At 35.7% G+C, this 24,804-nt stretch overlaps 1 protein-coding gene across 6 annotated transcripts in view; it reads right to left on the reverse strand.

Moving 5' to 3' along the window:
• Nucleotides 1-24,804, reverse strand: part of SLC4A10 (solute carrier family 4 member 10) — a 330,272-nt gene that overhangs the window by 219,363 nt on the left and 86,105 nt on the right. For 5 of the 6 annotated variants that reach the window (XM_066279003.1, XM_066278999.1, XM_066279002.1 and 2 more), the window contains exon 1: nt 13,921-14,151. The exons of the other annotated variant lie outside the window; for it this stretch is intronic. In XM_066279003.1, the coding sequence (XP_066135100.1) occupies nt 13,921-14,001 (81 nt within the window). In that variant the 5' untranslated portion in view covers nt 14,002-14,151. Of the gene's footprint in view, nt 1-13,920; nt 14,152-24,804 lie in introns of those variants that run through there. 6 annotated transcript variants of the gene reach the window in all.

The following is a 24,804-nucleotide window of genomic DNA, read 5'->3' on the forward strand; positions in this document are numbered from 1 at the left end:
AATTCACATTTTTGCCTTGATCCTTATCTTATGGGGAGAGAATTCAGCCTCTGAGCAGTATCATGTTTAACTGTAGTTTTTGGGAGATGCCCTTTAAAATGGGAGAAGTTTCCTTCTCTTTCTATTTTTTCATCTTCTTAACAATAGTTACTCTAACAAGTGTAAGGTGATACCTCACTGTGGTTTTGATTTGCATTGTTTGGATGGATCATCAGTGATGCTGAGCATCTTTTCAGGTACCTGCTGGCCATCTGTTTAGCTTCTTTAGAAAAATGTCTATTCAGATCCTCTGTTTGTTCATTTTATAATCTGATTGTTTTTTCTCTATTAAGTTGTATGAGTTCTTTATATATTTTGGACATTAGCCCCTAATTAGATGTATAATTTGCAAATATTTTCTCCCGTTCAGAAGGTTGTCTTTTCATTTTGTTAATAGTTTCCTTTGTTGTGCAGAAGCTTTTTAATTTGAACTAGTCCCACTTATTTATTTTTCCATTTGTTACTTTTGCTTCTGGTGTCAAAAAAAAAAATGGCCTCTATCTTTTACGTTAGAAGTTTTCCTTAACCAAGTGTCATGAACTTTGCTTGTGGGCTCATATTTAAGAGATACAACTAAAAAGCTAATTGAAAGCCTTTTTTAGCCCTGGCTGGTGACTCAGTGGATAGAGCATCAGCCTGATGTGCAGATGGTCCCAGATTGATTCCTGGTCAGAGCACATGTGAGAAGTGGCCATCTGCTTCTCTGCTCCTCCCTCTCTCCTTTCTCTCTTCCCTTCTCCCAGCCAGTGGCCTGGTAAGTCCGAGCATCTGCCCAGGCGCTGAGGATAGTTCGGTTGGTCCAAGCTAAAAATAGCTCAGTACTCAGTATCAACTTCAGAGGGAAGTTGCCAGGAGGATCCCAACTCTCACCTAAATAAATAAATAGAAAGTTCTGACTATGGCTAGGAGTTGTCAACTTAGAGAATACTAAGAAGTGATTTGGTTTGGCTGTTTCACTGGGGAGCCTTGATGTCAATATCTCTAGGACCTTCTTCTCGAGCCTGTTAGATTCTAACTGGGTGCATTAATATCCTGTCTGGTGGAGGAAAGCATGACTTCCAGCTTTCTAAAAGCAAAATGGAGGAAAAAATTAAAATAACAGCATTTTTAATATGTTGCTTTTTTACCTTAACCGTACCTGGATTATTTAGTCCATAAAGATTCTGTTGAACTGTCTCCATAAAATAAAACCCTAGTTCACTGCTGGAGTAGTATTCAGGATATTTGCCACATTGGCTAAAGTGAAAGAAGAAAAGGATGTAGAAATGTGATTAAATTTTAATGCAATACTATTTACTTTCGCAGATAGATTCTCCCTTTCAGAAGTACATAGTGTTTTTTAGGATGCTTCAGTATAAACTGGGTTGGTTCTCAGTTTTTGTCACTGGCAGTTTACAGTTCTATTTTTTCAGTTATCAAGTCACTCAAAATTTTTTACTGGTTTTTTTTTCTCTCATATTCTTCCCATGTTTATTTAGTTTTGGTAGAGAGAAAAGGTTAAAAGAATACCTTTGGTCTTTTTAATAGGATTTTGGAGAAAAGGAAAATAACTGTATATATTCTATCTGATAATTCCAACTCCTTATGTTACTTCATCTTTAACTCTATTATATTTTCAGAACATATCAACCAGGGTAATATATTCTTATTACTATTACTGTACTACTAATATTGATTCTGCTCCTATTGTAATTAACTGTAATTGATAACACATATTTCTAATTTCAACCCCTGAATGAGATTCAGAAACCTTTTCTTTTTGACTGACCTAAAGCATACTTAACCATTCATAAATTTATATAACACAGTCTATTTATTGAGTCAAAATTCACTATTCATTTAACATGCACCAGAATCTGTACTACACAATGGGGATACTGTTTTAAAAGACATATTTGTCTTCTAGGATTTTACATTTAAAGGAAATGACATACAAGTATGTGTTTTTTCAACTATTTTATAAGAAGTAGGCTTAGTGACCTAAAGAATATATAAATGACCACCTAAACCCACTAGCTGATGCTTAAACTGTGTCTTTTTTTTTTTGTCTTTTTATTTTATTTATTTATTTATTTATTTATATTTTTCTGAAGCTAGGAATGGGGAGAGACAGTCAGACAGACTCCCACATGCGCCCGACCGGGATCCACCCGACACACCCATCAGGGGGCGACGCTCTGCCCACCAGGGAGCGATGCTCTGCCCCTCCGGGGCATCGCTCTGTCGTGACCAGAGCCACTCTAGCGCCTGGGGCAGAGGCCAAGCAGCCATCCCCAGCGCCTGGGCTATCTTTGCTCCAATGGAGCCTCGGCTGCGGGAGGGGAAGAGAGAGACAGAGAGGAAGGGGAGGGAGAGGGGTGGAGAAGCAGATGGGTGCTTCTCCTATGTGCCCTGGCCGGGAATCGAACCTGTGACCTCTGCACGCCAGGCTGATGCTCTACCACTGAGCAAACCGGCCAGGGCTAAACTGTGTCTTAAGGGACAAATAAGATTATCAAGGTGAATAGGAAGAAGAGTAATACAGGAAACTGGCACAAAAACATAGTGGTATCAGCGACTTCAAAGGAGGTAAATTCCCACTTTTTAAAATATGTCTGGGTTTTTTAGACATCTCAAATGATTACAACATTTTGATGAGGAAAACATTAATACTATTATTTTATATAATTTTTGTATGAGGATATGAACATAGATTCAGTATTTATAGTAAGTCAATATAGAACTAGAACTAGAATTAAAATTTTGATTTTCTTTCTTTTATCAGGATAACGTTGGTTAATAAGGTTATATAGGTTCCAAATTTTGGTTTTCTGATTGCCATCAGAATGGTCAATCATTAGATAATTCCAACTTTATATTCTAAAACTGCTAGTCACTTAGCTCTCTGATTTTTCTCAATGTTGTATATAATTGCAGTAATAATGATAACTAACCCATTCATTGTAAGGTTTAAAATGTGCCAGGTACATATTAGAACTTTACACACATTTATCCATTAAAAGTCTTCAAAATAGCCTGACCTGTGGTGGCACAGTGGATAAAGCATCAACCTGGAAACGCTGAGGTTGCCGGTTCAAAACCCTGGGCTTGCCTGGTCAAGGTACATATGGGAGTTGATGCTTCTTGCTCCTCCCCCTTCTCTCTCTCCCTCTCTCTCCCCCCTCTCTGTAATGAATAAATAAAATCTTAAAAAAAAAAAAAGTCTTCAAAACAGATGAGTATTTTTAGATTTGAAGAGGCTAAGATACTTTTCCAGGAAACTTCAGCTACTAAGAAGTAGAGATTCAGTTTGAATGAAAGTCAATACTCTTAACTCTTAACCAATATGCTACACTACAAAGGTATTATTTTGATTAAGCATGAAATTTAAAATTCCTTAATTTACCTTTAAATCACTTCAGAGTCTGGTTCAAGTCTATTTATATACCTCAGCTAACGTTAATTTCTAATGGCTACCCAAATGACCTAGGCCATATCTTTCCCTGAACATTTCATACTCATTACCCATTTTATTATTCAAGAAAAATTTACTTATTAAGTAGTTACCATGTGCCAAGCACTGTACTAGTGCTGGCTATAAATAAATAAAAAATACCGCCTCTGCCATTAAACAGTTCATAGTCAAGACAGGAAAATCAATGACTACAATACAGCATGTATGGTGCTTCAATTAAGGTAAATACTGGAATCCAGAAGAACATAAGGAAAAACACCTATTTCATTCCGTAGAGATGAGGGAAAAGGAGGTGATATTTGATCTAAATAAATATTGAAGCATAAGAAAGAGTTAGACAGACAAAACAAAGAAAAATGAGGGGATAAAAGCATGATAGGCAGAGAGGACAGCATTTTTAAAGGCTTGAGAGAGCCTGTCTCTCTCTAAGTAGTAGAATTTAGACTAAGTTTAACTAAAGATGTCTAAGTTTAAATGTCACTTCCTCGTTCATCAAAAAAAGTAAAAATATAACTATCATATGATCCAGCAAACCCACTTCTTAGTATATATACAAAAGAAATAAATCAAAGAGATACCTACTCTCCATGTTCATTGCCACATTATCCACAATATCCAAGATATAGAAGCAGCCAAAGTCTGTCAGTGGATAAATGGATAAATTTAATAAAAAGGCATATTACTCAGCCATGAAGAAGAAGGAGATCTTGCCTCTTGTAACAACATAGATAGCCCCTGAGGGCATTGTGCTAAGTGAAAACGTCAAAAAAAGTAACAAATATTGTATATTCTTAACTCTGAAAATTAACATGAGGGTAACAAGGAGCTTAGAATAAGTTTAAGTAGTCAAATGTCTGTTTCTGGTTTACATATCAGAAACAGTACTTTGTCAGCTGAGGTTGCTTTGGGGATAAGTGATGAGAAGAAAAAGAAATACCAATTAAGAAATTCATCCAGGAGAGAAACGAGTAGGAACTCACACTGAGGTCAAGACAATGAAGAAAAAGAGGTCAGATTTTGGACTTCTTAAGAGAAACAATCTACATAATTTGTATAGTAATTGGAACTAAGGTTGGGATAAAGAGGTTGAAATGATTACGAGGTCATCATGCTAGAAAAGAAAAAGCTTTTGAAGAAAAAAATAATAAGTTTAATTTGGGGCATACTAAATCTGAGATCTCTATAAGATAAATGAGCAAAGACATCTAGAACGATGCAATGTCTGAAACGTTAGATGGAGGTTAAGATGTAGATTTGGTTGAATAAAAGGGGACAGAGAATAAAATAAAAAGAACCTTTGAACCCTTGAATTTCAACAGAAGGGAGGCAGATTGAGAAAGCTACCTAGCTGCAGACATGTGCCATTACTTATGGAAAAGAAAGGATGGATTCAGATGAGGGAATCCAAAACTAGGAAGAACCATTCTCAGGAAGCAGAACTGGATCCTAAGCAGGGAAAAATCCATATATGCCTGGCTGGATATCAGAATCACTTCTATGTCCACCCACTGTCCCTCTTTTGGAATAGTCACTGTGGTTATCCCAGCCTTCCTCACCATTGCAGGTGTGTCTTTCTTCAGTTGTACTCAAGGAACATCATCTGTACCTAGACTTGGTTTAGAAGAAATACTGGACCTCGAGGTCCAGCCTGAGTCTGATTCCATAAAGGAATATATCTTTTACAGATAAACCTATTTTATAAGTGGGATGAATGTAAATAATTTGTGACCAGAGGCCAAATAATAAAGATGACTGAAAACTACGGGCATACCCCTCATGGAGAGATGGAGGTCTAATTCCCTTTCCTTTCAGTTCGGGCTGATCTTAACGGCCTTCTCGGAACAAACAATATAGAGCAGAAGGGCCTCTATGTAACTTCTGAAATTAGTTCAGAAGATCTCTTATATTTTCTGCCTCGATTTCTCAAAATATTCACTCTCTGAACATTTCTTCTCACACCTGGTTGCCATGGCATGAGGGACCAAAGCCCCATGGAAAGGCCACACGTAGCCCCAGGTAACAGTGCTTTCACCTGCCAGCCATGTGAGTGAGCATCTTGGATATATCCAATCCAGCCAAGACTACAGCCTCAACTGAAATCTGACTATAACTGCATGAGATTCCACATAAGACTCATCCAGCTGAAAGCTTCCAGAATTCCTACTCAGAAAAAATATGAGCAAAATAAAATAGCTGTTTTAAGCCACAAAGGCAGATGACACTTCCTTAATCAAATGACCAAAGTTAACATTAGTAATTGGACAAACTGGCAGCCTCTGGCTTCTGGCACAGTGTACTAAGAAGGACACACATAATTTCTGTGGACTGAAAAAAAACTGCATAACCTCAATATAATCCTAACTGGTTTCCCTATTTCCATCCTTTCTCCCCTATTTGCAGCCTCTAACCTATTCTTCTACTCAAAATCCTGCAAAAAAATATATCCATTTTTCTTTTTCAAGCTTTGTGGAAAGTGAAAGGAATGGCTGGAACCAGAGCATGTATTTGGGTCCGTAAGGTGGAAGCCGTGAATTTAGGATGAGACAGAAGTACGGGTCACTGGATACAACAGTGATTCCTCATATCGGCTATGAATTGCTTATGCTTGAACTTGTCTAATAAACTTTTAAAATTTAAAGTCATTTCTATGGACAATGTTACTACAGCTCCATTTGTATCCTTAATAATATATAGTCTAACTCCATAGTCCTGTCTGTATTACTAATTTAGCTGTGTTACCTTGGGTAAATCACTTACTTTCTTTAAAAAAAGGAAAAGAGGCCCTGGCCGGTTGGCTCAGTGGTAGAGCGTCGGCCCGGCGTGCAAGGGGTCCCAGGTTTGATTCTCGGCCAGGGCACACAGGAGAAGCGCCCATCTGCTTCTCCACCACTCCCCCTCTCCTTCCTCTCTGTCTCTCTCTTCCCCTCCCGCAGCAGAGGCTCCATTGGAGCAAAGATAGCCCGGGCGCTGGGGATGGCTGCTTGGCCTCTGCCCCAGGCGCTAGAGTGGCTCTGGTCACGACAGAGCGATGCCCCGGAGGGGCAGAGCATCGCTCCCTGGTGGGCGTGCTGGGTGGATCCTGGTCGGGCGCATGCGGGAGTCTGTCTGGCTGTCTCTCCCCATTTCAAGCTTCAGAAAAATATTATACAAAAAAAAAAGGGGGGGGGGAGAAAAAAGATGTAGATTTGGGTACAGGTTTGGAATCAGCGCCATGTAAAACAGTCATTCTCCACTTGGCTGCCCATCAGATTCACTTGGAAAGCTTTTGTAAATATAAAAGCTTGAGTTTTATCATTACAGACTTTATTTTGTACTTTAGGATAAGCTTGAAGCATTAATGTTTTATCATTATAGACTTTATTTTGTACTTTGAGGATAAGCTTGAAGCATTAATGTTTTTAAAATGCTAAATATGGGCCCTGGCCGATTGGCTCAGTGTTAGAGCGTTGGCCTGGCGTGCAGGAGTCCTGGGTTCGATTCCTGGCCAGGGCACACAGGAGAGGTGCCCATCTGCTTCTCCACCCCTCCCCCTCTCCTTCCTCTCTGTCTCTCTCTTCCCCTCCCGCAGCAAGGCTCCATTAGAGCAAAGATGGCCTGGGCGCTGAGGATGGCTCTGTGGCCTCTGCCTCAGGTGCTAGAATGGCTCTGGTTGCAACAGAGCAACGCCCCAGATGGGCAGAGCATCGCCTCCTGGTGGGCATGCCAGGTGGATCCTGGTCGGGCACTGCGGAGTCTGTCTGACTGCCTCCCTGTTTCTGGCTTCGGAAAAATACAAAAAAAAAAAGCTAAATATGTGACTCTGGTGCATAGTCACAATGAAGAATCACTGATGGGTATTTTAACTCATTACTGTAGATCAGAGTCATGGTTTTCAAATAGTACGTTGCACCAATTAGGGGATATTGAGAAGAAATTATCAGAAAAATTATGATAATAACTACAACTATATTTTATTAAATACCTATAGCAGAAACTGTGCTAATGATTTTACGTATATTATTTGTAGTAAGAGAGAAAGCAGAAAGGAGTATAATGAAAGTCAAGTTACACCTCTTCCATGATATCTGCCATGGCAATTTTAATTTACACTGTCTCTCATATTGGCATTCGGAATAGTGTATACAACTTTAAGTAGTATAACATAATAGTTAAAAATAACAGCTCTAGAGCTAGACTTCCAGGTTTGAATTCCACATATTCCTTTCCTTTATTGGCAATTTTGGTCTTCGGCAAGCCACTTAGTTATATTTTTAGTATACTATATACAATTAAAGTATAATGTGTGTGTGTGTGTGTGTGTGTGTGTGTATAACTTTACATGTACAGTAATGTAAGTTCCTTGAAAAGATAGATTTGTTTTATATCTTTTGTAGTTCTTTTATAATTCTACAAATTAGCATATTGATATCCCTATTTTACAAATGACAATACTTAGGAACAAGAAATTAGGTAACATTGCTAAAATAAAGATTGTCAGTAAAGTGAAAGGTATGGGACCCAAATGAGTCCAGTTCTAGAACTCTAGCTCTTAACCTCTGTGCTATACTGCCTCCCTCCTGTCTTTACAATAGACTGAAATTATTATTAGATTGAATAACATTTTTAAAAACAGGAATAGATAGTATATGTTTATATGCAGTTACATTTTACAAAGCATTTCATTGAAACCAGGCCCTGTTGCCTTTTAGAAAGAGAAGCTTGATAAAGAAATATTTAATTATGTTTTTAATTTACTCTTATCTGTATTCCTGCATTATCATTTTTATTGTAAAAGACTCAGATGGGGAAAAGATTACTTCACTAAAGTCTGTTATTTGCTTCTTAAGAAAAATAAATGTTTAAAAGTATTAAAGCAACCCAAAGCCCAATGATTTCCAAGGTTTCTCCCAAGAATGGATCTATGATTTTAAACAAGAACTGGAAACTCATTGGCTCCCTACTGTGTATATGGCTCCTTCCCAGGGACTAATAAGAGCAACCTCACAAGAACTTCTAGAAAATGGGGTTTTCTAATTAAGCGACTTCTATAGGAAGGTCTGCTAGTGCTCTCAAGATAGAGCCAGAAGAGCAAGTGTCTGGTTTCATTTTTACTGACACAAGTTTTATTTCTGACATACTATGTTTGATGTACTAAATGAGGGAATTCAATACCAATTTTTGTACAATCGCTGTGTAGAAATATCACCTTCCTGAGCCTGATAACAAAAGTCACATCCCAGCTATGGCATCTACAGGAAACCTGCTCTTGGATGTTACCCAGTTTTTTAACCAGCCTTGGGCAGTACTGAAATGTTTCTGCTGGATAAAGTAGATTCAGAAGTCATATTAAAAGTGTTAGCAATGATGATTTACTTTATCACTTCTAAATGAACAGAGCAAAGCTAAAATATTCCTGTGACTTCTGTAATTATAAATTGCGATTTCTATTTTCAATTTTTACTGAGACAAAGTCCTTATTATACAAATATTCACCATAGTGGCCTGTGTATTCATTGTATTAAAATGATCCTTCTAGATTGTCGTTGGTCTAAGAAATGTCAAAAACAAAGCCAAAGCTAAATCAGATTACCTACCAGTAGAATAGAGTTTACATCAGGGGCAAGCAGGAGGTCCCCTGGGATCTGAAATCTAGAAATTCTGAGTGGCTGTGGATAGACTGAGAAATAATACTCTCACGTGCAATTTTGATAGAGAATTTTATTAAAATCCTTCATTTTGTTTCTACCCCCTACTTTGTCTACTAACTACTAATAATCTACTCAGGAATTTAATTTTCATTTCCAGAGTCTCAGGAGGGTTACAGCTCTGAAAATGACTGTAAAATATAGGTAATGCTCTTTTGCTTTTTATTTTATTTTCTCCCAAGAATAAGTAGACCAGAACAGAAATGTTCTTAGTTTAGAAATCATAACTGACTTGATACTATCTGTTCCCATAACACCATCTCTGTGATAGTCTAAATTCCCCACTAGTCTTTGGCCAAAGTGAACTATTCTGTGCCACTCAAGCCTGTTACTTGCTTTCTGCCTCCCCTCGTCTGCTCTGGTTGTTTCCTCTGCCTGAAAGGGTCTTTTCCTATCCTGGCCATTCTTCAGGGTCTACTTTGGATGCTCTCTTTCCTATACTTCCCTAAAACTCCATCTAGGCTGCCTCTTTTCTCTCCCTACTCTGCTTGAAACATTCTGCCCATTGTACTCACAGAAGAATATTTGTGCTTCTTTCACCTCTTTTGAATTTCTGCGGCACTCCTCCTTTCGCACTGTGTTATAGTTATTTGTACTGACAGTGCATGACTCACTAGCTGTGACCTTCTGAAAGAAGTAACCCATCGGTCTTTATATCCTTGCCCAGGACTATGCCCAAAACACTGTAGGGTTTTGTATGATAGTTTGTTTTAACAAATCGCATTATGCCGAGGTTTGCCTGATCCTGTGCCAATCTAGAGGAAACAGCTGCACATAGAGAAAATTGCTCAGGAGATGGCAACTAAAATGCAAAGATGTCACAAAATATAACACTAAAGCATTTAGATATCATATACATACTAAATTATTCACTTGTACTAGGAACCGTGACAATTTTTTTAAGCAAATAGATGTTTTCACATTAATCACCAGTGATTCAAAATATTATACTTTATCAAATAGAAACTTGAAATGTTCTATTCATGTATAGTATTGTCTTTATAACATTTCATTTTAGTCTTTCATCTAGAATAAAAATATTTATTAAAAAATAAAATTACTAAGACAAGTTACACTTAACTTTCAGTGGGGATTTTTGTCCTGAGAATTTTTTAGGATTTAAAAAATAACTCAGATCATGAAATCTAAGCTATATAACTTGTCTCTACTATTTCCTTTAAACCTTGATTTTACTCCTTAATTTTAATCTTTAACTATAACTAAAAAAGACTCAACATTGCTATTAAATTTTCCCAAAGGCCTAATAATATTTTGGTCATGAGTGTAGTTGTTATGACATAGGAAAGCAAAAGATCTATGCATAAAATACTATAGACAGAAGCTTAAATCAGCCTACTAAGAGTGGATGCAAAAAAACTTTAAACAGTAATAGATGTTAGAATTTAATCTGAGGTAGCACGTTTTTCTTTGCTTGCCTTTTTTATAATCATTGTTATTCAGTGTACCATATGCTTTTTATTCAATTTCTACTTAATAAGGAGAACGACAAAGAGGGAACAAAACTAAATGCATGAACCGACACTTGCCTATTCTGTCTTTTTGAATGTATATAGTAAAGTCTGTCAATAATTAATGTTGGCAATGATGTGCTTGCTACTCATATACATTAACTCACTTGGTCTTCATAACAACTCTTTGAGATAGGTGCTATTACTATGTCTATATTACAGATGAGGAAACTGATATCTAGCAAGGTTAAATAAGTTAAATAACCTGCCCAAGGTCATACAGCTGGTCAGTGGTATAGCTAAGATGTGAACACAGTGAACGTGGCAGTTCAGACGCTTAACCGTCATACTAACAAACCAGAAGAATTTAGAATCAATTTTCTAAGGCTCTAATATAAGAAAACAGGCACATTGGAGGCATGATTGGGCAGTATGCCCCAGTTGGGGTCTTGGGAAAACAAGGGTTTGCATATGCTCTATTCACCCCCCTGCAACTTTCCGCCGGCATATTGGAATGAAAGAGACATAGAGATGTGCCTGGATGTCCAGCAGCTCTCCGGCTTAGGCCCACTTCCACACTACTTTCTCTCAGTTCCCTTCTCAGAGCCTGAGGTGAATCATTTCTCCCCCAGCTCATTTTATACAAAGGACTCCCCAAGTGACCGGTTAACATCAAACACTCTCAAACTTGCTACACTTTATTTCTAAAGTTTAATCCCTATGAAGTCAAAAATCCCTTTCTATAAAACATAATTCCCTATGCTTGGCCTGGAATTAGACTGCATTGGTCACAGTCTTGTTTTGAGCTGATTCTTGGGGTTCCTGCTTCTGCCTTCTGTGAATGAGCTAGATGCACCTTCATTCTCAAAATAAATGAACAACTAGACTTGTAAAATATATAAGGTTATTTTATTGGTTCAATTTGTAATGTCCTGGGTGGAACAAATTATATATATGTTATAAAAAAATATAATACAATTGTCAAAATTATGAAATGTTTAATTATATAGTTTGACCTAATATTTTATTTCTCTAATGCTAAGCATTTACATAAGAAAAAGCTATGAATAACTTATTCTAGGATTCATTAGTTTATTAATTAAAGTTGATTATAGCAAATCACCTTTGAACAGTCAAGTCAAAATGTGAGCATAGCTTATATATGATTTCTCATGATCTTGAAAGCAGGAAGTAACTTTTTCTTTCCTGTATTCCTCAAAAAACAAAATACAGTATTGTGTAAATGATCAATGTGCACATAATGTTTACTGAATTGAACAGTACTCAAATATTACTTATAGGCAGCTTACTTTTAGAAATCTTTGTGATGTGTAATAAAATGCATGTATTAACTGATACAGACAGAAACAACCATTGTAAAAATGTAATGACCAGTTGTTACCCCGCAGGTTTACAATTAATTTCACCATTTAAAAGGTCAAGATCATCTTACTGGACAGGAAAAATGGCTGAACAGGTTGACATTACATTTAAATGTCTGCGATATTCCAACCAATATTACTTTTTGATGTAACATATTTTGACATAGCAATGGAGAAAATCTCTCGTTTGTAAAAGAAATAACAACTCTAAGACAATATTCCTTTTCACTTTACAAAACTTTTGAGATCTCATTTGAGTGCTACTAAAAGAAAGTAATCAAAAAATCTTTATGACTTGTTTCTTTTGAAAGGCCATAAATACAGTAAAAAACAGCAAAATGCTATGAAACCAATACTTAGAGGAATCCCAAAGCAATGCCAAGAAACAGAATGTACTCATAGTGACTAATACATGCAAATACTGAAAATAAATTCTAACAGATTAAACAGGGTTTGTCGCAACTAAAAGGTATATTCAAATCATTCCAAAACTAATCAAGCTTAAAAATATGGCAATCTTCCCTACTAATAAGAATGTAAGCTGGCTAAGTAGCCTGAATAACATATAAATTATAGCCATTATCAGTAGGTATAATTTTTAATGTGGTTTTAATTAAAAAGAGAATTGAATTAAATCACTGTTTTAGACTTCCACTTTTGTCTTTTGATAAATATATTCATTTTTAATACTATATCATTTCACCTTAATGAAGCATTAAATCCTAATCATGCTATAGAATTACAAACTCAAAACTGTCTTTCTGGTGAGAAATGTTGCTACATTTTATCTCTTTTTGCTTATTTAATATGGAATACTGGTCAAGTATTTGCCAAGTCCTTAAAATTGAGGCAGAAATATGTATCATATAAAAACCAAAACATTTTTCCTTCATAATTTGAATGTCAGACACAGGAACAGTTTGTAATAACCCAAGCATGTAATTCTGAGAATATGCTACAACAAAGTAAAGTTAAATGTATTATAACTTGATAAGAAAAAACAGCTTAAAGTAAGGTTTCAGGATAAAACTGATATATAAATCTAAATTCTTTGCTGTGATGATTCTCTATTCTTTGTAGTTAATATGTTCAATGCAGTCAAGTCCTTTTTTTATTTTGAAAATGAAAGTAAGCAAATACATAGTATCTCTGGGTCAAACCTTTAAACAAGCTTAAATGTCACAGCTTTAAAAAAAAACCAAAAAACAAGAGTTAACATCTGCTTTCATCTATTAGCAATGCCTTAGCAAATATCTACACTATGCAGACCAAAAGCATCATTATTTCAGTAGCTCTGAGAAATTATTAAAACCAATACCTTTTAAGACAGTTCAGTTACTGAAATATAAATGTCAGGACATTAGCTTATAGATCAGATGCTAATAAACATGATCCTACTCACCACACTTGTATCGCTGTGTGGTTGCACACCACCATAGCAGCAGTACCTATTTCTAAGCCTAGGAAATTCCAGGTAAAAATGCTTTAATATGTCATTATATATAAGCAGCTAGCTATGAAGAATCCTTATAAGTTGGAATAATGTGTGCTACTTTTATTCCCAATAGAAGATACAGTATTCAGGCTTACTCTGGGAAAATCTATAAAGCCCCAAACCTTATTTAATCACATACAAAGAATCTCTTTCTTAATCCCCACTTACCCCCAAAAAGCTAAAATAAACACAAACTCACACACACACACACACACACACTTCTAAATTCATATTGTTTAGCTGGTGTCTATTACTATAAATACTACTTATTCAAATATCCTAGGGAAAAATCTAATAATAAACAATTAAATAGATTAATATATTCCAAATGACTAAGAGCTAGAAAAAGCAGTAACTCTACAATCTAATAGTTTTATTATAATTCATGAGGTCATACCTGATGACTTAGAGATTGGAAAGGCTCACAGGTTCCAGACTGCATGACCTTTCTATTTCCAGAAAGCCCTAAAAATTGCATTTTCTGTATTACAAAAGATAATCACAACCATCTCTATGTCTCAGCATCTTCAGGGCTAGTGAAGGAAACATCAAACAGCAGATCTGCACATCAGTATCTTTTTAAGCTATCCTGAAGATCCCAGATCTCATGTACTGTTTATCGTCTCCCCTTTGCAGTACAAACACCCCGTATTAAGGGAGGATGACACAGTTGTATTTGCTATTTGCTGAAGCTGCTAATGCTCTCTGAAAATAGTAAGCTTACTGCTTAGAGCAATTCTGCATCATCAAACACAGAACGATCCACATCCTCCATCTCTGGATAACTATTAATTAGTGTACACAATCTAAATTTTTTCAGTGTTTTCTTGCCAACACATTTAATTGATCTTTGCAATAAAAACATGAAATCCAGAGTATAAAGAAGCTTTTAATCCTTTCACCATCTAGTTAATAAAATCAACTTAAACAGAAAATTTATTTATTTATAATCTATTACTTGATCCATGTAACAGTGATTTAGCATGGACTAATAAAAACTAATAGATGCCGCCTGACCAGGCAGTGATACAGTGGATAGAGCATCAGACTGGACGCAGAGGACCCAGGTTCAAAACTCCGAGGTTGCTGGCTTGAGCAAGGGGTCACTCCCTCTGCTGTAGCTCCCTGGTCAAGGCACATCAATAAATAACTAAGGTGCCACAACAAAGAATTGATGCTTCTTATCTCTTTCCCTTCCTGTCTGTCTGTCCTTATCTATCTGTCTCTCTGTCTTTCTGTCTCTGTCACACAAAAAAATAATAATACTTTTATTCCTACAATATGCTACTCATAATAGTGTTATTAAGGTACTTTTATAATAGTAAAGCACAATGCTTCTATATTTTCCCTGACCAGTCTATCTAGCAAAGTTTCAATAAAAGAGATGAAGAGCAGCTAACACATAGGAAAAAAACTTCTTGGTCTAAATGAGGAAAGACCAAAGGGGTGAAAAGCATAAGCCAAAAGTAACTTTCTCTATTTAACGATTTGCTGAATAATCAGAAGATCCCAAATAGTAGAGGATTTGCATCTTGAAAATAGCAAGAATTTTATAACGATTACCATTTATTTAGCTCTTTATCTCAGGGACTATGCTTCAATGCTCTCATTTTACAGAAGTAACTGAAATTTAGAAGTTAAGCAACCTGTCCAAGGTCACTTACAAACAGACCCAAGGCCAGAATTCAGTATTCCTGTCTCCTAGTTTCAGGGTTTATCCCAATAGAAATCACTGTCTTTTAGTTATATCTTGTAATAATATACCCTATGTTTAGCAATTAAAATGACTTCCATTTTAATATTGTTTGGAATATTTTGTTAGATTGAGAAACAGTAAATACTTCAGAAAGATATCCAAGAGAATCAAATGTCTTTATGTTAAAGTTCATTTTATCATAAAGCATTTATTCATTTTTCTTTAAAGAAAACTTATTTCAGAGAATACCTCTGGAAACTTAAGTAATTCATTTTGTCTTGTACACTACTGGGGTAAAAATTATAAATTAGTTCAACTTTTCAAAGTAATATGGTAAATTGTATTAAAATGTATTCAATCCTTTCTAGTATTTCCAGTTTGAAAATACCGATGAAATAATGCAGATTAAGGTATACACACAAAGGTGTTTGGTGCTATATTTTAGAAGGGGAAAATATTGAAACAATAAGAGAAAGGTTAATTAAATTATGTTAGAACAAAAAAAATGAAACGCCATGTAACTACTGAATATTATGAATGAGAGATGTTAACGACTAAGGACAATGGGTATCATCACAGAATATAAATGAAAACTAAGATCCCAGTATATCTATGTATACAATCTCAACTATGTAAAATATACACAAAAGATAGACAAAATATTAAACTTTAAAAGACAACCCCCACTGTGACTCATCTTATAAATATATACCTTCAGAATTTATGGTTTTATAATAAAAATAGGGAAAAGCTCCTGAGAAGAATTTTAATAGTTGTACTCCTGTTTCTCATATGCTTCCTCTTTCCACTAAAATTTGTGTTTCAAATTTTAGTCTCTTTATTGTTTCACTCATATTTCTACTCTAATATCATAAAAATATTCAAATCTACTTCTATGAGATTGTCTATACTTTAAAAATCATCCCATATATGCCTTGCATATCATTTATTATATATGTGTATATGATTTTTGGCTTAATACTGGTACAGACAATTTTGGCAAATAAGCTCTCACACCAGCTTCATTGGTATATGGAAATAAAATGGATTTGTGTATCATGACATTGCATCACTGTGTGCCTCACTTAGTCATCATGGTGCAATCGTGGTGATTACAAACAGCAGGATAATGGAAAGCACTGAGAGTCCCACAGAGTACCTACTTCTCTGTTTTGAGAGGTGGTTGAAAACTGTCTTATTTTCATTTTTTCAAGGAATATTGGTTGAACTTGAGGGCATAGGTCACTAATTATCTATAGTATGTAGCAAACATATCAGGATATAAGACCTTAGAGATGATGAAGAAACTGGCCGTTCCCACTGAAAATCTAGTTAATTACTATGATAAGTACTCCTGCTTGATGGGGTAGATTCTGCCGAGTGCCACAACACTAAATTTCAGCTCCAGAGGAAGTATTTGAGCATTGTAGAACACCTTTACCTTTACCTGTCTAAAGACTAAATCTCAATAATATGTTATCTTTTCCCCCACTCAATTTGCTCTATTTTTCTAATTTCATCATCATTCTACTAGTTCTCTTAGTAAATCTGTATAGTGGGTCACATAATAGAGTAAGATAAAAAGATAACAATATATTAGATAATATTTGTTTTCTTATTTTAATAATTATACCAGTTACAAAAGTACTTCACATCTATATAGACAACTTAGAAGAAAACAAGATCTGCCTTGGCTGGTTGGCTCAGTGGTATAATGTTGACCTGGCGTGTGGAAGTCAGGGATTTTATTCCTGGTCAGGGCACACAAGAGAAGCAACCATCTGCTTCTTCACCCCTCCCACCTTTTCTTTATCTCTCTTTTATCCTCCTGAAGCTATGGCTCAATTGATTTGAGCCTGTTGGCCCCAGGTGCTGAGGATGGCTCCGTGGAGCCTCCGCCTCAGGTGTTAAAAATAGCTTGCTTACAAGCATGGCCCCAGAGGGGCAGAGCATTGGCCCTAGACAGGGGTTGTTGGATGGATCCTGGTGGGGGTGCATGTGGGAGTCTATCTTCCCTCCTCTCACTTAAATAAAAAAAATTTTTTTAAAGAAAAAAAAACAGACCAAAAAGGACTGAAAAAAATAAAAATACCTCAAAACTCACCTTTATTTGTCAAAAGGACTCATAAAAGACAGACTATGGAGTCAGACTCTAAAGGTTAAATCCTGGCTCTAGGACCTTCAAATTTTTATGTATACTCTGCCTCAGTTTCCTTATATGTAAAATGATGATTCTGCTAGGATGGTTGTAAGGATTAAGTGTGATTGATATACATGGAGCAGTGAAAGTGATGCCTGGCACAGAGTAATCATTGAACCAATATTTGCAGAGTCATTACAAGAAAGATAGTTATGGTTATAGACTTCTTATAGCACCAAAAAAAAAAAAAAAAGAGAGAGAGAGAGAGAGAAAGAAAGAAAAAGAAAAGTGAAGAAAAACAACCATATAAAATAAGACTATGAAACAATACATGATTGAGTGGAGCTTTCCCAAATCTGAGGATGGCAATATAGACGCCCCAGGTCCAGTAAAACAGAATGTTTGAGTTTTTCTTTTAAATCAGGGATGTAACACAACTTCTAGGTGCAGTGGCTTTGGAAGCAGAAAAGCTTTGGTTAATCTTGGGTTCACCAATTAGTAATCATGAGCAAGTTGCTTAAGCTTCTAACCAGTTTCCTCATCTGTAAAATACAGGTAATAATGTTATCTTTTCATAAACTTTTATTTAAGATTAAGTAAGAAATATAAAAAGGGCAATCAGTACAGTCTCTAATTTTTTTTTTTTGGCAATATTTCAGTTGTTTATTGATTGCTTTTTCTTTTTTTTTTCTTTTTTTTTAATAAATTTTTATTAATGGTAATGGGATGACATTAATAAATCAGGGTACATATATTCAAAGAAAACATGTCTAGGTTATTTTGTCATCAAATTATGTTGCAAACCCCTCGCCCAAAGTCAAATTGTCCTCCGTCACCCTCTATCTAGTTCTCTGTGCCCCTCCCCCTCCCCCTAACTCTCTCCCTCCCTCCCTCCCATGTCCTCCCTCCCCCCCCCACCCTTGGTAACCACCACACTCTTGTCCATGTCTCTTAGTCTCATTTTTATGTTCCACCAATGTATGGAATCATGTAGTTCTTGTTTTTTTCTGATTTACTTATTTCACTCCTTATAATGTTATCAAGATCCCACCATTTTGCTGTAAATGATCTGATGTCATCATTTCTTATGGCTGAGTAGTATTCCATAGTGTATATGTGCCACATCTTCTTTATCCAGTCTTCTATTGAAGGGCTTTTTGGTTGTTTCCATGTCTTGGCCACTGTGAACAGTGCTGCAATGAACATGGGGCTACATGTGTCTTCACGTATCAATGTTTCTGAGGTTTTGGGGTATATACCCAGTAGAGGGATTGCTGGGTCATAAGGTAGTTCTATTTGCAGTTTTTTGAGGAACCACCATACTTTCCTCCATAATGGTTGTACTACTTTACAGTCCCACCAACAGTGAATGAGGGTTCCTTTTTCTCCACAGCCTCTCCAACATTTGCTATTACCCGTCTTGTTGATAATAGCTAATCTAACAGGAGTGAGGTGGTATCTCATTGTAGTTTTGATTTGCATTTCTCTAATAACTAATGAAGCTGAGCATCTTTTCATATATCTGTTGGCCATTTGTATCTCTTCCTGGGAGAAGTGTCTGTTCATGTCCTCTTCCCATTTTTTTATTGGATTGTTTGTTTGTTTGATGTTGAGTTTTATGAGTTCTTTGTAAATTTTGGATATTAGGCCCTTATCTGAGCTGTCGTTTGAAAATATCAGTTCCCATATAGTTGGCTGTCTGTTTATTTTGATATCAGTTTCTCTTGCTGAGCAAAAACTTTTAATTCTGATGTAGTCCCATTCATTTATCTTTGCCTTCACTTCTCTTGCCATTGGAGTCAAGTTCATAAACTGTTCTTTAAAACCCAGGTCCATGATTTTAGTACCTATGTCTTCTTCTATGTACTTTATTGTTTCAGGTCTTATATTTAGGTCTTTGATCCATTTTGAATTAATTTTAGTACACGGGGACAGGCTGTAGTCGAGTTTCATTCTTTTGCATGTGGCTTTCCAGTTTTCCCAACACCATTTGTTGAAGAGGCTTTCTTTTCTCCATTGTGTGTTGTTGGCCCCTTTATCAAAGATTATTTGACCATATATATGTGGTTTTATTTCTGGGCTTTCTATTCTGTTCCATTGGTCTGAGTGTCTATTTTTTTGCCAATACCATGCTGTTTTGATTATCGTGGCCCTATAATATAGTTTAAAGTCAGGTATTGTAATGCCCCCAGCTTCATTCTTTTTCCTTAGGATTGTTTTGGCTATTCGGGGTTTTTTATAGTTCCATATAAATCTGATGATTTTTTGTTCCATTTCTTTAAAAAATCTCATAGGGATTTTGATGGGAATTGCATTAAATTTGTATATTGCTTTGGGTAATATGGCCATTTTGATTATATTTATTCTTCCTATCCAAGAACAAGGAATATTTTTCCATCTCATTGTATCATTTTCGATTTCCCTTAACAATGCTTTGTAATTTTCATTATATAGGTCTTTTACGTTCTTTGTTATGTTTATTCCTAGGTATTTTATTTTTTTTGTTGCAATCGTGAAGGGGATTATTTTTTTGAGTTCGTTTTCTAATATTTCATTGTTGGCATATAGAAAGGCTATGGACTTTTGTATGTTAATTTTGTATCCTGCGACCTTACTGTATTGGTTTATTGTTTCTAATAATCTTTTTGTGGAGTCCTTCGGGTTTTCGATGTATAGGATCATATCATCAGCAAAAAGTGATAGCTTTACTTCTTCTTTTCCGATATGGATGCCTTTTATTTCTTTGTCTTGTCTGATTGCTCTGGCCAGAACTTCTAGCACCACATTGAATAAGAGTGGAGAGAGTGGACAGCCCTGTCTTATTCCTGATTTAACGTAGAAAGTCCTCAGTTTTATGCCGTTTAATAGGATGTTGGCTGATGGTTTATCATATATGGCCTTTATCATGTTGAGATATTTTCCTTCTATACCCATTTTGTTGAGAGTCTTAAACATAAAATTGTGTTGTATTTTATCAAAAGCCTTTTCTGCATCTATTGATAAGATCATGTGGTTTTTGTTCTTTGTTTTGTTGATATGGTGTATTACGTTAACCGTTTTGCGTATGTTGAACCATCCTTGAGATTCTGGGATGAATCCCACTTGATCATGATGTATTATTTTTTTAATATGTTGTTGTATTCGGTTTGCCAGTATTTTGTTTAGTATTTTAGCATCTGTATTCATTAGAGATATTGGTCTATAGTTTTCTTTCTTTGTGCCATCCTTGCCAGGTTTTGGTATGAGGTTTATGTTGGCCTCATAAAATGTGTTTGGAAGTATTGCTTCTTCTTCAATTTTTTGGAAGACTTTGAGTAGAATAGGAACCAAGTCTTCTTTGAATGTTTGATAGAATTCACTAGTATAACCGTCTGGGCCTGGACTTTTATTTTTGGGGAGATTTTTAATAGTTTTTTCTATTTCCTCCCTGCTGATTGGTCTGTTTAGGCTTTCTGCTTCTTCATGACTCAGTCTAGGAAGGTTGTATTGTTCTAGGAATTTATCCATTTCTTCTAGATTGTTGTATTTGGTGGCATATAATTTTTCATAGTATTCTACAATAATTCTTTGTATATCTATGATGTCTGTGGTGATCTCTCCTCTTTCATTTTGGATTTTATTTATTTGAGTCCTGTGTCTTTTTTCCTTGGTGAGTCTTGCCAAGGGTTTGTCAATTTTGTTGATCTTTTCAAAGAACCAGCTCCTTGTTTTATTGATTTTTTCTATAGTTTTTCTGTTCTCTATTTCATTTATTTCTGCTCTGATTTTTATTATCTCCTTTCTTCGGCTGGTTTTGGGTTGTCTTTGTTCTTCTTTTTCTAGTTCCTTAAGGTGTGAAGTTAAGTGGTTTACTTCGGCTCTCTCTTGTTTGTTCATATAGGCCTGAAGTGATATGAACTTTCCTCTTATTACTGCTTTTGCTGCATCCCAGAGATTCTGATATGTCGTATTGTCATTTTCATTTGTCTGTATATATCTTTTGATTTCTGCGCTTATTTCTTCTTTGACCCATTCATTTTTTAGAAGTATGTTGTTTAGTTTCCACATTTTTGTGGATTTTTCCCCCTCTTTTTTGCAGTTGAATTCTAGTTTCAAGGCTTTATGATCAGAAAATATGCTTGGTACAATTTCAATTTTTCTAAATTTGCTGATATTGTCTTTGTGGCCCAACATATGGTCAATTCTAGAGAATGTTCCATGTACACTAGAGAAAAATGTATACTCTGTCGCTTTGGGATGAAGTGTCCTGTAGATGTCTATCATATCCAGGTGTCCTAGTATTTCGTTTAAGGCCACTATATCTTTATTGATTCTCTGTTTGGATGACCGATCTAGAGCCGTCAGCGGTGTATTGAGGTCTCCAAGTATGATTGTATTTTTGTTAGTTTTTGTTTTAAGGTCAATAAGTAGCTGTCTTATATATTTTGGTGCTCCTTGGTTTGGTGCATATATATTAAGGATTGTTATGTCTTCTTGATTCAGCTTCCCCTTAATCATTATGAAATGACCATTTTTGTCTCTGAGTACTTTTTCTGTCTTGTAGTCAGCATTATTAGATATGAGTATTGCTACGCCTGCTTTCTTTTGGGTGTTGTTTGCTTGGAGTATTGTTTTCCAGCCTTTCACTTTGAATTTGTTTTTATCCTTGTTGCTTAGATGTGTTTCTTGTAGGCAGCATATAGTTGGATTTTCTTTTTTAATCCATTCTGCTACTCTGTGTCTTTTTATTGGTAAGTTTAATCCATTTACATTTAGTGTAATTATTGACACTTGTGGGTTCCCTACTGCCATTTTATAAATTGCTTTCTGTTAGTTTTGTATCTAGTTTGATTCTTCTCTTTTGTTTTTCTATCATTTGTTTTTGTTTGTTTGTGTTCCATACTTCTTTCCTCTGTTGCTACCTTTTTTAAGTCAAGTGTCTTTGTGGTGGTTTTTTTAAGGGTGGTTATCATTAAGTAATGAAAAGGGTACCTACCATATTCATTGTAGTACCCTATCTTATAAGTATTTCTGCACTTCATCATCCTTTGCTACTGTTAATCTCCATCCTCTCCCCCCTTTTTTTCCTTTGTTGTCACAGTTTAAGTTTGGTTTTATTGTGTTCTTGGTGGAGCTGTTACTTGTGGTGTTGTTTTCTTTTGTTCTTTGAATCTGGTTGGAAAACCCCCTTTAGTATTTCCTGGAGTGGGGGCTTTCTGTTGATAAATTCTCTCATCTTTTCTGTATTTGTGAATGTTTTTATATCTCCTTCATACTTGAAGGATAGCTTTGATGGGTATAGTATTCTTGGCTGAAAGTTCCTCTCTTTCAGGGCTTTAAATATTGGGGTCCACTCTCTTCTAGCTTGTAGAGTTTCTGCTGAGAAATCTGATGATAATCTAATAGGCCTTCCTTTATATGTTGTACTCTTCTTTTCCCTGGCTGCCTTGAGAATTTTTTCTTTGTCATTGGTTTGTGTCATCTTTATTATGATGTGCCTTGGAGTGGGTTTGTTGGGGTTAAGAAAACTTAGTGTTCTGTTTGCTTCTTGAATTTGAGGCTTTAGTTCCTTCCACAGGCTTGGGAAGTTCTCGTCTATTATTTGTTTGAGTATATTCTCCATTCCATTTTCTTTCTCTTCTCCCTCTGATATACCTATTATTCTTATGTTATTCTTTCTGATGGAGTCAGACAATTCCTGTAGGGCTTTCTCGTTTTTTATTATTTTTGAGTCTCTTTCTTCTTCTCTCTGTTGTGCCTCAAGTTGTTTGTCTTCTATTTCACTAATCCTATCTTCAATCTGGGCTGTTCTGTTAGCTAAGCTTGTTACCTCGTTTTTCAGCTCGTGAATTGAGTTTTTCATTTCTGTTTGATTTGTTTTTATAGTTTCAATTTCCTTGGTAATATATTCTTTGTGTTCATTGAGTTGTTTTCTGATCTCCCTATATTGCCTTTCTGTGTTTTCTTGTATATCTCTGAGTATTTTTAAGATTTCTAGTTTAAATTCTCTGTCATTTAGCTCCAAGGCTTCCAATATGTTAAGTCTTTTCTCCATAGATTTTTCCACATCTATTTGTGTTACCTCTCTTTCTTTTGTATCCATAATATTCGATTTCCTCTTTCTTATTGGCATCTGAGGGTGGTCTTATTGATAGCACTAATTAGAATTAATAAAGAGTAAAAAGAAAAAAAAAAAAAAAAAGGTAAAACACCCCACAAAAAAAAAACAGTAATAATTTATTATTTCCCCCTTTTTTTCTCTCTTCTCTTTCCCTCCTCTCCCCTCCTCAGGGAAATATCGTGCCTATAATGGAGGGCCTGATTTGGGGTGAAGAGTTCAAGGGGCAAAAAAAAGGGAGTAGGGACCTACTAAATGCAAAAAAAAAAAAAGGAAGAAAATCTTAGACAAGCATAAGATGATTTACTTGTAAGTGATGGTCAACTAAGAGATATAATGAGAGGGATAAGAGGGAACCAGAAAAAAGGACCAAAAAAGAATAATAAAGAAGAAAAAATAAAAATAATAAGTAAAAATCTGTTGTATTAAGTGGAGCAAAGACTAAATACAATGGAGACCTTGGGTTGGGAGGACCCAAAATGCCACAAAAATAAACAAACAAGAAAAAAAATAAAAACAAAAGCAAAAAAGAGAAATAAAGCCAAAAAAAAGCCTTGAGTCCCAAATTAACTAATTTGTTCGTGATTGAGGATTATATGGGAGGAAAGTAAAATGAGAAAAGAAAAAACGAATAGAAAGGAAAAAATAAGAAAAAGAGAAAAACGAAGGAAGAAATAAAATAGAAAGAGAAAAAAACAAAATAAAGCAAGACAAAAAAAAAACAAAAACAAAAGAGGAGAGAGTGAGAGTTAAGTGTTTTGGAGTATAACCTTAAAGGAGGGTGAGGATAAAGAAGAAAAATAAAATGCAACACTCATGGGTAGTGTAGTTCAAGAAAGGGGAAGCATAAGATGGGCAGAGAATAGAAGGACCGAGGTGGAGAAATAAAAGCAAAAAGATAGAAGAAACAAACAACAACAACAACAAAAAAAAATTAGTGGATCAAGTTGTAAAGTCTGTGGGTTTTTGTTGATTTTGAGAGGTTAACTTCTTCCTTTTTCTTTTCTCTCCCTCTTCCTGGTCGGTGACTCTGTACCCCAGGCTCTGCCCCTGTGTCACTCTTAGGTAGGGATTTGCAGTTGATGGGATTCTATGGCAATGTCATATAATTGGCTTTAGTCTTGCTGGAAGTAAAGGCTTGTTGGTGTTTGCAGGGTCCAACGATGAGAGAATTTGCTTTCCAGGATTCTCTCTCCTAGTCCCCCCTTTCTGAATTAGCAGCCTGGTGATCCAGCTATAAGGATGCAACTGCTTCTGCCTGGGGAGTAAGAGGCTCAAAGAGCTGGGAAATCCCCACTCTATCCCCACTCAGTGCAAGGCTTTGGGAAAGGCTCTGACAGTCAGAGCC

Source organism: Saccopteryx bilineata, chromosome 5, assembly GCF_036850765.1.
Source record: "Saccopteryx bilineata isolate mSacBil1 chromosome 5, mSacBil1_pri_phased_curated, whole genome shotgun sequence".
NCBI lineage: Eukaryota > Metazoa > Chordata > Mammalia > Chiroptera > Emballonuridae > Saccopteryx > Saccopteryx bilineata.